General features: G+C 55.7%; 2 protein-coding genes across 6 annotated transcripts; one reads left to right on the top strand and one right to left on the bottom strand.

The window, feature by feature from the left end:
* Positions 1-2,286: 2,286 nt before the first annotated feature.
* Positions 2,287-5,013, bottom strand: Ly6k (lymphocyte antigen 6 family member K). Its single transcript, XM_027949455.3, has 4 exons — positions 4,875-5,013; positions 4,387-4,493; positions 3,791-3,892; positions 2,287-2,635 (listed from the first exon to the last, which is right to left on the bottom strand). The coding sequence occupies exons 1-4, from the start codon at positions 4,880-4,882 to the stop codon at positions 2,355-2,357; spliced, it is 498 nt and encodes a 165-aa protein (XP_027805256.3). The 5' UTR covers positions 4,883-5,013; the 3' UTR covers positions 2,287-2,354.
* Positions 4,306-15,945, top strand: LOC114105767 (glycosyl-phosphatidylinositol-anchored molecule-like protein). Of its 5 annotated transcripts, none has more exons than XR_011704706.1 (5): positions 4,306-4,433; positions 12,945-13,054; positions 13,645-13,752; positions 14,446-14,596; positions 15,641-15,945. XR_011704706.1 is itself a non-coding variant. In XM_071602398.1 (5 exons), exons 1-4 carry the CDS (start codon positions 12,737-12,739, stop codon positions 14,541-14,543), a joined length of 327 nt encoding a protein of 108 aa, XP_071458499.1. In that variant the 5' UTR covers positions 12,591-12,736; the 3' UTR covers positions 14,544-14,585; positions 15,641-15,945. The 5 variants fall into 5 exon arrangements, 2 of the variants coding, with proteins under 2 accessions (XP_071458499.1, XP_071458500.1); XR_003585092.3 differs by lacking the exon at positions 4,306-4,433 and adding an exon at positions 5,292-5,457; XR_011704705.1 differs by lacking the exon at positions 4,306-4,433 and adding an exon at positions 12,591-12,747.

Genomic DNA, 15,945 nt, shown 5'->3' with positions numbered 1-15,945 from the left:
TTACCCGCCTGCGGTTTCCAGGGTCCCATCCTCAACTCCTCTTGAAACTAGGTGACAGGTTCTCTCTTGTGTGTGACCCTCACACACCCTGACACATTCCAGTCATTGCCCTTTCTGCTGGCATCTGTGAGCTCCTGTGGGAGGACCTGCAGTCCAGTGTGTAGCGCCAGCTCAGCCAGGGCCTCCACACTGCTGGCAACCTGGGGAGGCCTGCACGACCTCCTTGTCCTCTTGCCTCTCGGGACCGTGCAGGTTGCTGTCCTGCCACTCAAAAGCCCGTTATTTAAGCTCCTGTTCTGAGACATACCACAGAGAAACCATGATGTGTCATAGGTGGTTGATAAGTCATTGCTTTGAACTGTGTGACCCCTGGACACTGAAACACTGCTCTTAGGAACCCTGCGGTACGAGGGACATGGGGGCACATCCTTGCAAGGTGGTTCCTGTTGATGGGGGAGATTCTGTGTTTGCCATGGAACTCACTAGTTCAAAAAGCCTAGATTTCAAAATGCAGACTCTGGGGGAGGTGGGCGCGGCCTGCCAAGCCCCAGCCAACTTGTTTTTCCCACCTCCATCCTGTTTTCCTCAAGAAGCCTGTCACACTGAAACTCTTTGATGTTCTTACCTATAAAAATAAAACACGGGCTCTTATTCATTGTCAGATACGACCATCAGAGCCAGTCACCTACCCTGCCCCTGCTTTCATTAATAAATGAGTCTTTATTTCATTCCTATAATTTCTGATGACTTTTTTCTCAACATCACTTTTGCGGCTTGTGTCCTGTACACCAAGGGATCTTGCCGTGAGGGACACAAGCTGCAAAAGTGATGTTGGGAGTGGGTTATTCAACTTCCTGGCCCCTCCCTGCAGGTGACCTTTCTGTGGTCTCCTGCCTGTTGTTCTGCCAGGCTGATGGGAGACAGTATCTGTTTTTCCCTGCCTCTGGCCTGGGACCTCATCTACTCCGTCCCCACTGTGGGAGGCCCCTGCTGGTCTGCAGGGCTGGCCCACCGCCTGCTCAGCTTCCTGCTCTTGACTGGGCTTTCAGATTCACGGGAGCACTTCTGCCTGATCTTTGCTCGACACCACCCACTGTATCTCTTTCCTTCCAAAGTGACCTTTCTAGAAAGAGTACTGAACACTGGTGACAGCCGGCTCCTTGTCTTGTTCTGACTCCTCATCCTGCAGTCACCTGACTGCAACGGTCTGTGAAAGCACTCCTCCTCTCGCTGCCCGCTGCCCGAGGTCCACCAGTGCCTGAATCAGGGTCTGTCCAAGGTCCTCTTTCTGATTTCCTGCTGTTTTCCACTGCAGGCCGTATCCGAGACACCAGTGTCAGGTTGCCATAGCAACTCTCACATGCTGACCTTTCCCTCTTGCTTTTTCTGGGTGAAGTGTACCCACTTCTCTCTGCCCTAAGAAAAGTGGTGCCCCTGCAAACTCCAGCCCAGGATGCCAACTTGGAGGAGCATGGCTCCTGTTCCTGAGTGCAGGTGCCAGGGGCAGGTGTGAGCTCAGAGCCCACGATGGCCAAGGGACATGCAGGTCCCTCCAGTCCTGGAGTGCTGGCTGCCACTCAAGGACACTCCCTGCCACTGCTTCCAGGAGTGATGTGGGTCTCAGGTTTGGAGGGTTAGACATGATGGAGGTGACCTGGTCCTCCATGCCTCAGGAATAGCCCCGAAACTCTCTGGAAGTACCCTCAGGCCACCCTGTGCTATAAGAGAAGGGAGAGGGGCAGCAGGGTGTGGGTCTGCCTGCCGCACACTGAGGAAGCACTTGCTCAGGGCAGGCTGTAGCCGGTGTTCTCAGTGCTTGCAGGGTGGCTGCCTCTGGGCTGAAGCATGCAGGGAGAGGCCGGCTGCCATCTGCAGCAGGATCACACCTGGAGCCCTCGACCACGCCAGCTAGTAAGGTCGCGCCAAGGAGTCCTTTACTCCAGGCATGTTCACTTGGTCGTCTCCTCGTCCCACCATCCTGGGTACCCCAAAAGGTCAGAAGCAGTGAGCATGTCCCCTTCTTGGGTGGGACATAGCCCCCTCCCCATCAACGGTAAGGCCCTTAGTAGCAAAGAGGAGCCGAAGAAGGCAGGGGCTGTCAGTAAGAGTTTTGAGGCTTGATTTCAGAGACTGGTCAACAAAACCACTGCCCAGAGTCAGGACTGACTCACTGTGATGCAAAATGAGACATTGCTAGGCAGAGGGCTACTGTACTCTAACCCACCCACCCATCCTGAGGCACCCAAGGAGTCAGACCAAGGGGTAACCAAAGGTAACCAAAGTTTAATGCAACAGGTTTCAACAGTCTGTGGTTAGCTTATGTCCCAGAAAGCGTAGCCCAGGCCCTTCTGAGCTTACAGCAAGCTAAGACCTGCAAAGATGGTGGCGCTGGCCATGACAACAGTCAGCATGGCTCGGCTATGGCTCCTCACACTGGCCCTGTCAGCCTGTTCTCGGAAGGACTCTCCTTTGAAGTTTGGTGCATTCAAATTGCATAAATTGCCCTTACAGCAGTTCACGTAGAAGAAAGGCATGGGCTTTTCGATTAAAAAGGACTTGTGGTCGAGTATTGGCATCACATACGGACAAAACATGGAACACTGCTTTGAAACGTAGAAGAAACGTGACAATATTTCTAACAGGAAAGAAAAAGAAAGAAATCGAGTGAGTTCAGAGCCCTATGCCAGCACCTTTGTGGCTGTCAAGTCTAAGCCTGCACCTCTAGGGACCCTTGTCAGAGGCTCCCACTCAATAAGGCACCCGCAGGAAGGCATGAGCCATGGCTCAGATGCAAGAAGGGCAGCTTCCCTCTCAGCTGCTTCAGGGAGGGTGGCCTGGGTGCAGCATGGCCTCAAATGCCTGCCTCTGTCCTGTCCACGTGTGTGCCAGTGGCACACACGCTCCTGTGCCTCAGCTCTTAAACACAGGCTTGCTCAAGCCTTTTGTTTGTCCAGACACTTGGGTTGAAGGCTTCCCAGCGATCCTGGCATTGCCTACAGCTGCAGCTGGCCCTGAGTGGGCCTGGCCCAGCTCTGGGCAGGCGCTGGTCTCAGTACTTGACCTTGTCTTCTCCTTTGTGCACATCATTTCCCACATTAAAGTGAACTGCCTGACCACTGCTTCATCACCCCACAAACTTCCCGGAATGCAGAGGCCCCAGGGAATAACCTGAGAACCAAAACTGAATCCCCAAGCCCCAAAAATACCACTGTGGGGAGAATGTTGCAGGTTTTCTGATTTAGCTTTGGAGAGCTCTTGGTGTGCCCAGAATCTTGGGTGAACTACAAATGTCAGCAACTTGGTCTGCAAACATCATAAAGCATGCACACTCTTTGGAGAGCATGCAGTGAGCCTGTACTGTTGTTTCACTCATCTCTGACATACTGTTTTCAGTGAGGCACTTGTCGTCATTAGAGCCTAATTTTTCATTTAAAAACAAATTAAAAAATCACTATTTTCTCCTGGTACTCCAATATTTCACTGTGACCAGCTGCCTGTGTTTGCCACCCTACCCTAACCCCATGCCATTCAACGCTGCTTCACTGGCACTCACCACTTGTCAGGCTTTGTTTGCTCTTCAACTGCTGCTGTCCCAATCCTGGGGACTGAACCCGGCCACTTGTGCGTACTAGACAAGCGGTCCACCACTGAACTCAACCCCTAGCCCTTGAGGGCTTTTTAAAAGGCCATGCTTCGCTTATTTTTCTCTATGGAGGCAGACCAGAGGGCTCCTAATTCCTGAGACTCTTCAGGGCTCTGGGGGGACCTGGACCTGAACAGAGACACTTACTGACTGCCACAAGATTACAGTATGTGACATTTTCTTCACATTCCTGTTCATTGGTGCAGCCAAAATCATTCTCTTTCTCACAAACGTGACATCTCAAATTCTCTGAAATGAGGAACAAAGCAAAAAAAGTAGATCATCACAGTTCTCCTCCTGTCAGAGAAACCCCTCTGTCCTCCCAGCCCCATGGCCCACACTCACTGCCTAGTTCTCCTCCCTCTGTGGCCCCGCACTCACTCACTCAATGTGTCACCCACTGGGTCCCTCACGCACAATGGGCGCATGCGTGTCCTCACGTGCCCGCACTGAGCGGCCTTCCTGGCACACTCTCCTCGGCCTGGGCCTCAGGCCAGCCCGGGCTGGAGAGTGCCCGGTGCGGGAGCGCCGGACCCGCTCGGGGGAGGCCAGGTCGCTCTGGCCACTGACTCGTGCTTGCAGGCACCGCTTGGAGCCTGCGAGCACACGGCGGCGGCCCGGCCACGCTGCTCGCTGGGGACCCGCTGGGGACCGCGAGGCGCCCTCCCGCCCACGCAGCTCCTGGGATTCGCGGCCAGCCACCGCCCGCGCTGCCTCCCTTCACGGCGCCCGCGCGGCCTCACCTTGCCGCCTGGTCCTGTTGCTAGTCAGCACCGGAGGCAGCTCCAAGGCCAGCAGCAAGGTCAGCAGCAAGGCCAGCAGGGCCACCACCTGCAGCGGGCGCCCAGCCCTGCGGGGAGCGAGCGGAGTTCAGCCCGGCCCGCACCTGCCCCGGGACCAGCCACCCGGCCACCTTCCGCCCGCGCCGCCCGCCGCCCTCGGCTCGGACCCCAGCGACCCGGCCCACCCCCGGCCACTTCCCGCCCTGAGCCCCCCCACGCCCGCCCGGGCGCCCGCCCCCTGGCCCACGCCCCCTGGCCCACGCCCCACCCACCCCAGCCCCCGGCCCGTCCCCCCCAACGGCGCCAGCCCCCACCCACCCCAGTCCCCGGCCCGCCCCGCGCCCGCCCTCAGCCCCCCCCAGTCCCTCCCCTCAGCCCCAGTCCCCGCCCCGCCCCAGCCCCACGCCAGCCCCCTCCCCCGGCCCGCGCTTGTCCCCGCCAGCGCCCACCCGTCCATGGCGTGTCCGTGTGCAGGCGCGACCGTCGGGGCGCCCTCCTCCCTGCTCTGCGCGTGCTCGCTCCTCTCAGCGCCCCCTCCTGGGCGCCACCGGGGCTCCTTCGGGAAAGTTCCCGGCTGCGCCGCCGACTGTCTGCGCGCGGTCCGACCAGCGGGGGGCCCGGGTGGGGGTGGGGCGGGCGTGGCCGCGCCCTGAGCTCCTCCCGCGCAGCCACCTGCGCAGCTGCCAGTGCCCCCTTCGCCGTGGGGAGCTGGGACTGCCTTCCTGGGGCGCCCTGCAGCCGTGCCCGCTGCTGGAGCCGAAGGGTGTGCCTCTCCTGGGTGTCAGAACCTCACTGAGTAACTGTGAATTCACAGGCTGCACCACTGACAGCCTCGCAGTTCCGCGTACCCGTGGGCCGTCGGGTAGTCGTCGTGGCGAGGCAAACAAGCTGTTTCATTCCAGTCTTAATTAAGGCAGTTTCAGAGTGTCCTGGAGGTGTAAGTTTGGAGTCACTGTGTCACAGCAGGAGAATCTAGGCTGTGCTGAATGCGGCCCCAAGGGACAGGAATGGAGGAGCCTTGTCCTGGTCAAGGTTCGTGACAAGTGATGAGGTGGTGGCAGCAGGGTGCCACTGTGTCCATCCTGTGTCCAGGGGGGTCTGGGGTTCCTTTTACAGGTCTCAGGTGAGGACATTCCATTTGGTGAGGTTGATAAGCTGCTGTGTCTGGTGTTCCTGATATAGTCTTGGGTGTCCATGTGTCCATGTGCTCCAGATTTAGGGTTTTTTTTTTTAATAAATAGTGTTTAGTTGTAGATGGACACACTGTCTTCATTTTATCTATTTTTATGTGGTGCTGAGGATCACACCCATTCCTTCACACGTGCAAGGCAAGTACTCTACCACTGAGCCCCAGCCCCAGCCTAGATACAGTTTTTTGGTAGGTTGTCTCCGGTGTCTCCATTTACCAGTTTGTGCCCTATGATTGTGTCAGGCCTGTGAGGGTCGCTCAGTTGTACAGATAAGGTGCAGAGTAGTCTAGCTGCACTTGTAATCAAAACAGAGTAGCTTATGGCAATCTGCTGCTTTGCAAAATGAAGGATTAAAGGCTTAGGCACAGCCTGAAAACTGCTTTTCTACACATCGTGGAGTAACTCAGGGCACAGCCTGCTCTCCACCCCTGTCTGCTCTCAGCTTCTCTCTCCACTTGATGGGGTAATGTCAGAGCCAGAGTGTGTCCTGACCCAGGTGAGTGCAAGAGCTGGCAGGCAGTGGGTCCCATGTCCTGGGGCCACCCCCCGTGTTGCAGGAAAGGTCCCTTCCCCTCTTCTCACTGAGCCCTCCCAGATGGAATGCAGGCTGATGGTGGACAGGTCTTGATTCCCCCCTCCTCCTGCCCACAGTGCTTCCTTTCCTCCACCTTTTGTGCAGACACTCCAGTAGCACAAGGAGACTGTGTTTTTTAATAATTTTTTTAAAAAATATTTTTCAGTTGTAGATGGACACGATACCTTTATTTTATTTTTATGTAGTGCTGAGGATTGAACCCAGTGCCTCACCCGTGCCAGGTGAGTGCTCTACCACTGAGCCACAACCCCAGCTCCTAGAATTGTTTTATAGGTGCGTACCGTTCTGTGGTCTGGACCCACCAAGGTAGATTCAGATAGCCTCCTTTAATGAACGTCTGTGTGGTTGTGCAGAGTTTCTCTATCGTACCCAGCACAGCACTGCCTCAGTGTTCTTCCTTCATGCGAGTGTGGGTGGGAAGGGCACACGCCTCAGGATGAGACAGTTGGTCAAATTCAAGTGTATCTCAGCTCAGGTGAGTGTTGCCCTGTTGCTGCTTCTGGTCAGTGGCTGTGCACGTGGGTGCTGCGCATTCTGAGCATCCTTTCCCCACAGGTCCTCAGAGTCAGTGCCCCAGATTCCTATCACAGCTGCACAGATTTCCAGCTGACCTTCAGACGGATGAGCAATGCCCAGAGCTCTGCCATCCTTAGCAGAGGGCTCCCTGGGAAGCCTGTGCACTGCAGCCACACCATTTCCTGTGCCGAAGCCGGGAGGGGATCCAGGGGACTACATTCCTGAAGACTAAGCTAGAGCCTGGGTGGGTGGGATTTTCCTTGGGAGCATGGACTCTCAAGAACCTAGTGCCAGGGAGCAGACACGAGGCCTGGAGACCCCGCACAGTTGAAGCAGGCTGCTCCGTGCCTCGTCTCCTGAGGAAGAGTAGAACAGGGGTCTCCCTAGAACCGAGTCACCCAGGCTTTTCCACAGCTGGCCTACAACAGAGACTCCAAACCCCAAGCAGGAAAGGCAGAGGCAAGGCCATGGTCATCTCATCCCCAGAAGTGTGGTAAGAGCCCACAGAGCCAACAATGGAAGGGGACATGGCCTCCCATCAGACCAGAGCTCTCTGCTGGCAGGGAAGGGAGACAGTACAAATGTGGGACAGTCAGAGGAACAAACGGGAATAACTACCAGGACAAAAGAAGACACAAAGTCCGACCACTGAGGAGTTCAGTGGGAATTACCAGACGCAAGTCGAGGCCCACGGGCTTCAAAGCCAGAGGGAAACACGCCCCTCCTGCACCCAGGGTGGAGGCGCCAGCCTGTGCCACCCATGACCGAGGCTGTGACCAGGAGGGAAATGAGCAAAGGGAAAGTGCCCCATGCGAAGGCTGTGGACAGCTGTGGAAGGAGGTCCTGCAGGAAGGAGGCTTCCAAGGAGGAGGGGCTTCCTCTCCAGATCCCTGCGTCAGCTCCAATGGCAGGCTGCAGAAGAGGGGCTCCGGGGACACAGACCGGAATGGAGCAAGCCCCCTAGGCTCCAGGGGCCAGGTGGTCTGGAGTCTCCGGGGATCTGAGCTGGACTCCACGGACAGCTTCCCAGGGCTGCTGGGAGGGACCAAGGTCGGGGAGGCAAGGCACATTGCCTGCAGTTTGGTGGAACCTGGGTGTCACAGTGGCCAGAGGAAGGATCCTGTGTGTTCACACTGCTGGTCCCTGCCCAAAGCCAGTGGCCAGAAAAGGACAGGTGTGCAGGGTGAGGCCAGGGAGCTCAGCCAAGGCAGAGGAAGGGCGAGCTTGGGGGCAGGCCACTCCTTTGACAGAAAACTCCACAAGCCAGCTCTCCCACCTCTCTGCATGAGGCCCAGACACAAAATCCCAGGAACTCACAACTCACTGCTGCTCAAGGAAGAGAGATGGGGGCCCTGGGGCTGCTTCAGGCTTTGCCCACCTGACCAGGGCTGATCCTTGGCGGGGGGCACTCAGTGACTGAGGGGTGGGGGCTGTGAGGAAAGGCCTCAAGGTTGAGGAAACCCTGAAGGGAGGAACTCAAGGCCCATGGACTGGGGACCCTGAGGGGGCTTCCAGGTCAAGGGTTCCTGGACCCTGAGGGAGGGGCTAAAGGACAGAGGCCAAGGGGTCAAAGACCCTGAACCTACAGGGAGGGTCCTGAGTCAAGGGCTCCTGGAGTCTGGGGAGGGTATTGAGGTTGAGGGGTCAGGGGTCGTGAGGGAGGTCTCCCAAAGGAGGATGGAGCCAGAACAGGGCTGCCTGCACCTGTGTCACCCCCAGCAGAGGGCCCTGTCATCAGCATAGACCACACTCGTTCCTGTCTTTCCACAAGGTCAGGATTTGCTGAATGACAGTCAAGTCACAGGCTGCACCACTCAGCGGGGCAGATCACCTGGTGGTCATCAGCCAGGCAATCACAGGTTCTTATCCCAATCTTCATTGCCAGTATCTGTGACACTCAAGTCGCACATCACACTTCACACAGAGACACACATAAGAAGGGGTCAAGGCAGCCACAGGGTCAGGGAGACTGAAGTGAGAGCAAAGGCGGAGTCCCTGCAGGTGGTCAGGTGAGATCAGGAACCAGCTGAAGAGCTTGTTCAGGGTGCAGAGCTGTCAGGGCACGGGAGCTATTCTGGGTCCCCAGGGGTTGAGAGTGTCAGAGCGTCATCCTGGATGGTCAGCTTGGGGTGTCAGCCTGGACATGCTCATCACCGGCAGGAGAAACCGCACTCTGCTAAAGCCCAAGGGCAGGGATTTGGAGGTTCTTTGTGATTTTCCTGGGCCAGGCTGGTCACGAGTGACCAGGGGATGGGGCCAGGGTGCCAGGGTGTCCAGTCACAGGGTGCCCTTCTTCTGATGGACCTCGAGTGAGGGGGGTGCTGCATGGGGAGCTCTCGGGCCTGGTTTTCCCCCTGAGTTTGCGAGGCGCGTGCGCCTGTGCTTCTGGTGAGCAGACAAGTTCCCCGGGTCGCTCCTCGCAGCCCGACTGATTTATCCGTCTGTGCCTCACGGTGGTTGTGCCTGGCAGATGGTGGTGTTGACTGGTACAAAGAAGGTGTGGAGCATTGCCCCTCAGCCCTGAAACTCAGAATGGAGGGCTCAGGGCCGGCTGCTGCTTTGTAACCAGGGCAGCCCAGGTTCAAGCACAGCCTGAGAACTGCTGCTCTGTCCGTGGTGGAGCCGCTCAGAGCAGAGCACAGCCTGGTCTCCAAACTTGGTCAGGAAGGCTGGGGAGGAACTGTGTGGCCACATGCAGAAGGAGGAATACAGGGACAACACTGGAACAGGAGGAAGTTGCAGAGGAGACAGCAATCTGGGCCTGGAAGGTTAAGAAAGCCTGGTGTGATTTCTCAGTGGGAAGGTTCCAGAGGTAGGTGGTGAATTCTGGGCAGGAAGGTTCCAGAATCCCCCCCCCATTCCTGTGGGAAGGTTCCAGAAGTTGGGTGGTGACATCAGGGCAGAGAAGTTCCAGAAAGAAACACAACCTCCATCGGGAAGGTGGCTGGGCCAGGTGGGGTTCTGGTGAGGCCCTAGGATGCCACAGGGCAGCATGGGTCTGTGCAGCCCTGGTCCTGGAGGGTCCTGAAGAGCTTGGACAGCTGACCTGCTCCCACCTGATACCCTGACCCTGCAGACCCTGACCCTCCTGACACCCTCCTCCCTTGGACCCTCCTCCTGACATCCCTTTTCCAGGGGATGATATCCCTTCCTCCTCTTGACCCTTCCCCTCCCCTCCTTCTCCTCAGACCCCCAACTCCAGTCCGCAGTCTTTAAGTACCCCTGTGTCCAGAGTGGCACGATTAATAATTACTTGGAGGCGGATTGTCTTTGAGTGCAAATCTGTATGTTATCACACCAATCATCAAACACAAACAATTAATGCGAAAAGTGCTGGGTGTGCAGAAGCAGCCCAAGTAGCATTCGGTGCTCACTGATGAAACAGATGAGCAAACCACACAATCCCAGGGCAGCCACGAGCCCCAGAGCACCTCCAATGCCACACGACTTCTCTTAGCCAAAGAGCAGACATTGTTGTCTGGTAGTTCTCTCCAGCAGATGGTTGGACATCAGGAATGGGGGAGTCGATCTGGGGACAGAAAGCAAGGTGGCACTCTCACTGATGTCCTTAGAGCAAAGCTTTCTGATGTGGAGAACAAGTGGTGTATATACATTCCAAGATGGTGCTCATTGTCATCACACTCCAGCACTGTTCTGCTGTCTCTAGATGAAGGTCCTTATCAATTGTACCCAATCCCGACAAAGCCTGCCCGTGGCTGCTGTTCCTGCCAGCATGTCTGTGGTCCTGTCCCACGGACCCTGTCCTGGTGTCCAGAGCTGTCCTGCCAGCCCACCCTTTCTGAAGGGTTATGGAAAATAATATTCCTATAAGACAGTCCCCCAGGAAAAACCGAGGGACAGTGTGGCTTGTGAGGAGGGAGGGAAGTTAGCCAGACATTCAACCTCTCCCAGCAGTACATCCTTTCCCGGTAACAAGGGCCCCTAGAGGAAAAGCAAACCTGGATCCTTCCTGGGCTCATCCCCAGCAAAAGCAAACATTCACCCCTTCCCAGGCCCAGAGGGTCCTGAAGGCAGGCGGCAAATACTGAAATGCTGTGCCCTGGACTTTGCCCCTTTCCCATTGCGGATGAGTCCTGAAGGAGAAAAGGAACAGTGACCCTCTAGGTAACCGTGGGTCCCAGAGGAAGGAGGATAAGCAGTGAACACAGCTCTGAGCTTTTCCCAGTGACAGTGAGTTTCAGACTTTTCACACCTGCTTTCCTGAGTTAAGATCTTAACCTGAACCACGAGGTCCCCAAGTGTCCAGACAGCATGCTCGCAGTGTCCAGCGATTAATTCACCCTCACCATAAACTCTAAAGCCTAGACTCCTTCTCTTACCTGGGGGCCATTCCTATACCCAGAAAATGAGCCCTCCCGTGCCTGATGGATCGACTTTGCTGCAGACAGGAAAGCGAGCTGATCTGCTTGGGGTCTGCCTCTGTCCCAATTATATGTATTCTCATCATGGTGCCAAACTGTGTAGGATATTCTTGTCCACACTGTCCGCTCCCAAGGTCGCGTCCGATCTCCTGTAGGACCTCCCCTCCTGTCCTCTCCCGGGCCCCATCCAGGCTCTTCTGGTTCCTTCTGACCCTCCTCTCAGAAACCCCGACCTGCCCAGGGCCCTGGACCCACACAGGGGTCCACACTCTAGTCCTGTAGACCTGGGGTCCCCGAGACCCCTTTGAGCAGATGCTCTCAGTGTTCCCATGTGTCACCTCAGAGACACTTTAGTCCCGAGACCCTCCTTCAGGATTGAGCCCACGTTCTCATGGCTTCTCCCTGTCACCCCTGCTCTCTTAGTCTCACCCCTTTGTCCTTTAGTCCCTTCCCTTAGTGGGCAGAGGCCCCTCCTCCTGGAGCCCTGCCCACAGGACCTTCTGCTCCTGACCTCGGCCTCCTCGCCTGTGGCCCGAATCATCCTGCATCTCCAAAAGCCTCGACTTCTCAGTGGCCCCCGATCTTTCCCCTTCCCCTTCCTGGCTCACTGTGTGGGTCCACTGATGACTGCTCAAGGGGGAACTGGACCAGGTTCCCCACCTGCCCTGGTCCACAAGCATGCCTCTGAGCCTGCTCTTCCCTCTGGGCCCTTGAGGCTGCTGAGGCCAGCTCTGAGTCTCTCCTGCTGTCACCAGCAGCCTGGGCACAGCAGCATGCCTTCCGCTGGGCATGATCTGGGGCCACCTATTATTTGAAGTGTCCCCTTCAATTCCAGGCAGGAGGAAGTCCTAGTTCTCCTTTGGTGAGCAACTTCTGGCTTCCTGTAGCTGAAGTCAGAAAGTGGCCTCAGGGCTCCACCGTCGCTTTCTGCTGCCACCAGCCTGCCTTTTGACCTCTGTGATCCTTTGGGCCTGGAAGCTGGCCCCAGCCACTCCTCTGCATTCTGAAGCCTCCTCCGCTTTGGGCTCTGGCTGTCTTTGGGGGTCCTGGTAAAGGAGTCAGATCTCAAGATCTCCCGTAGCGGGTCTCCCGGGAGCGCCGCCCCTCACTCCTGCTGGGTCGCGGTCTCCATCTGGCCTTCGCTTTTGAAGTCTGTTTGCCCTGGCAGACTCTGGCGTGCTTGCTCAGCACTTGCCGGTCTGTGTGGGCAGGCCAGCCACCACTTGAATTATTGCTGTTGGAGACGCTGCCTTTCCTTTTCTCCCGCGGCCCCTCACGTTTTCCGGTAGTTTTCGGTGGTCTGTGTGTGATGTGTCTGAGACTGGGTTTCCTTGGACTTCCTTGGCTGTGGATCCGCTGGCCCTTTTTAAGTTTGTGGGGTGATGCTTTTCACTGCTCTTGGGACATTTCGGGACCAGTGGTCCTTCAAACGCTTGCTCCCTCCATGTGTGTCTTCTCCTTGTGCAGATCCAGTTGCGGGTGGGCCGCACAGCTGACTCACATGGATGCAGCTCCTCTTTCAGCTGCTATGCACTTTGGCCTTTCTCTCTTTCTGGGTAGCGTGTGGACATTTTCCGTAGGCCTCATCACGTTTGTTGTTTCCTCTTGCCGAGTCCAGTTGGCTGTTAATGGCGTCCAGGTGAATTTTTAAATTTCAAATATTTTGCTTTTCTTGGTTCAGGAATATCCATTTGATTCTTCTGATAGGTTCCGGTTCTGTGGGGAGGGGGGCCTGTGAGGAAGGCGGGAGACTCCTGTGGTGGTTGATGCTGGGGGCGTGAAGTGCAGCAGGGAGCCGGCTTCTCGCTGACTGGCTGTGGGTCTCTTCACTTTCAGGTCCAAGCTCCTGCCCTATATGATGCTCCCCTTGTTCCTGCTCCTCTTTGTGGGGCTCCCACTTGTGGAATCCCATTTTACCAACGTGACCAAAGCCGTTCCAGCTGCTTGTAAGTATCATCTTTTCTGAGACATGGAGGGCATATGGATTCTCCTCGAGTTGCCCGGGGTCCCAGGAGGACGTGGCAGGAATTTGGCCATCTGAGCTAGCTGTGGTGTGCATTGTCAGTGTTGTTGGGAAGAACTGAGGGTCAATTGGGCTGTGTTTGTGTGCAGGGGAGAGAAAGGAGGAAGGATGGCTTCCCTCAAAGAGCAGCTGACCAGGAGACCTGAGGGGGAGCTTGGAGGTGACCCTTGCCCATTAGGGACAGCAGGAGAGGACAGCAGTGTCCAGGGAAATCCAGGAACATGCTGGCTTCTTAGGGGAGCGTCCAGACTTCCTTGGAGAGGTGGGCCCCTCTGCAGAGCTCATGGTCCCCGCATGTCTTCCTGAGAAGAGGGAAAGCTCCTAGGTTGGCCTGGCTTCCCTCCTGGGAGCAGGTCTTGGCCAGACTGGGACTGCACTGAGACCAAGCTGTGCAGGCTCAGGCAAGTCTTTGGGAGAGAGGGCAGGGCCAGCTACTGCATGGGGAAGACGAGATGGTAATGGGTGGAAGGATACGTTGGGGCAGAAGCCCAAGGCCTGCTTTCCCTCCCTCAGGGACCTTCAACGTGCAGTGCCATGAATGTGTGGCTGAAAACACGTTTGATTGCCCGAGGCTCAGGACGTGCTTATACGACCATAGACGCTGTATGACCGTAGCTGCACGTAAGTGTCCCTGTGCTCTTTTCACACCTGTGGCCCATCGTCTAGCTTGAGCGGTTTTGGGGGTGGAGTGTGTATGGTTCTCTTTCTGCACCCTGACCTGCTTCCTTCTCCTGGTATCTCCCCGCCCTGAGGACTGATTCCCAGGTCCTGCCATACCTCACGTAGGGCACTGTGCACCAGCTTGTGCGGTCAGCTGAGGGGAGGGGGAGCAGAGTCCACACCTGCCGTGTCTTCAACGGTAGGAATGTTGCTGGACCTGCAGGTCTCTCGCTTGGGTCTCCCTGCTCATGTATGTAGATACCTCAGTGTAGCCTGGTTGATCGTCATTTGAATTCTGGTCATGTGCCGGGTGTGGGGCGGGGTGGGGGGGGGTTGTCCAGCTGTCCAAGTCCGAGCAGCAGATGTGCTTCGACCCCTCAGGGCCATGCCGGTAACACTGTCACACACAGATGGTGTCAGGGCAACGCTGGCCCCCCAAAGTGTTCTTGCTTCTTCCTTGCAGGCCTCTAGTGCTGTGAGGCAGGTGTGCGTCTCCCCAGGGCGTTACTGTGAAGACCCATGTGGCCAGAGGCTCAGGGACCCAGAGGCAGGCAGTCTGTGGGGTTGTGACAGACAGCTGGAGGTCTTGTCTGGGCCCTGTTCAGGACCCTTCCTCTGGTTGCTGTCTTCCCCAACCTGAGTTTGTTTCTGCAGCTTCAGGTGCCTTTCTGTTTCCCGAGCTGGGTGTAAAGACCTCCAGACTGCCCCGTCTTCACTGGACCAAGTGCCCTCACGCTGTGGTGATGTGCTGAGTTGGGACAGCAGGAGGCTGAGAATCTGGCTCTGTCACCGTGGTGGGCCACTGGTGGGGACCTTGATGGGTTATGTGTTGTCATTTCTCAACTATTGTTGCAAGTGAGACTGGCTGATGTTTTCTGAGGATCTGCATCCCGGTGTGGCTGCATTAGAGCTGGCAAAGGGAGAAACCTGAATGACATTTGTAAGGGTGGAGTGAAGCAGGGACCAGTAGTCTGCGCAGGCATGGTGGCCTTCTACAGCGCTTGACCTGGTTTGAGTCAACTTCCTGTCATTGTAGCCTATACCTCACATAATCATAAGGACGCAGGTTTGTTTGGGTTCACAGGTTTATAGGTTTCAGTCCATGACTGGTTGAGCCTGGGGCTGAGCCTCATGGAGCAGGTGGAGGACCAAAACTGCTCACGTCATTGCCGGGAAGTTCATTGTGTGTATGCGCACACAAACATACACACACACACACAACATAAAACTAACCATCCCCCACCACCACCACCACAACAATAAAACAAAAACCCAGGAGAAGGAGAGGCCTGGGGCCCAATCCCCCCTTAAGGGGCATGCCACATCAATACAGGCCATGGTGTTAACAGCAGAGAAGTCACTGGTTATAAGTAGAGAATGGTTTCTGGTCTTCCTTACTTTCTAGAGCTCTAGAACACTTAGAAAAAAAATGAGCAGAAGATTTAACTTGTATATCTACATGCAAAGTACCAAGATGCCATTTGAAGGGCCAATGGCAGCCTGGCCATGGAGAGAAAAATACCTTTAGAAGAAGTTTCTTGTGAACCAATCAGATCCTCTTGACACTGAATATTCTCTCTTGGTCTCAAATTCTTGGCAACACAATGTTGGAACATTTGGGAATGTAGTGTGTATGTACAGTCCTGTCATGTTGAATGTGCTCTGTGTACGTCAGATCATGTGAACGCAAAAATTTCCAACACTTCTTCTTTTCATGTTTGAACACTCATAAATTACTCATGTTCAAGAATTGTACTTTGAACTGCGTGTTGTATATGAAGTAGATCAGCTGCCAAAAAGTCCACAACAATCCAGAGGATTAACAGCTTCTATTTATTCAATGTTGTAGCGGGATGACATGCAATTTTGGAGAACCTTCTAACGTGAAGAAGGACTCACTGGCGAGGAAATAATTGAGGAGGATCTACCAGAAGGGTCTGCATATTTGGGGAAACCAAAATTCTTCCTGAGCTTTGCTTCCATCATCGTCAGTAATACACTGACTTGAGATGGCCTCTTGGAGTCCATTCATCTTCCCCTGTTGCTGAGAATGCTGCTGTTCTCTCTTGGAGACGCTGATGTGTCAGGCCTCCCGTGGGCCCCTTCATGCCTTGTTGTAAGAGCAAAATAAAGGAAAATGCTGTTGGTTGGAAA

This window comes from Marmota flaviventris, chromosome 15, assembly GCF_047511675.1.
Source record: "Marmota flaviventris isolate mMarFla1 chromosome 15, mMarFla1.hap1, whole genome shotgun sequence".
Classification (NCBI taxonomy): domain Eukaryota; kingdom Metazoa; phylum Chordata; class Mammalia; order Rodentia; family Sciuridae; genus Marmota; species Marmota flaviventris.
The sequence above is the reverse complement of the archived record's forward strand: the minus strand, read 5'-3'. Positions and strand labels throughout refer to the sequence as shown.

Coding starts and splice junctions, on each gene's coding strand:
- Ly6k (XM_027949455.3), bottom strand. Junction 3,893..4,386: donor CAACAGGACCAGGCGGCAAG/GTGAGGCCGCGC, acceptor TCCTCATTTCAG/AGAATTTGAGATGTCACGTT. Junction 2,636..3,790: donor CTGTAATCTTGTGGCAGTCA/GTAAGTGTCTCT, acceptor CTTTCCTGTTAG/AAATATTGTCACGTTTCTTC.
- LOC114105767 (XM_071602398.1), top strand. Junction 13,055..13,644: donor CAAAGCCGTTCCAGCTGCTT/GTAAGTATCATC, acceptor TCCCTCCCTCAG/GGACCTTCAACGTGCAGTGC. Junction 13,753..14,445: donor CTGTATGACCGTAGCTGCAC/GTAAGTGTCCCT, acceptor TTGTTTCTGCAG/CTTCAGGTGCCTTTCTGTTT.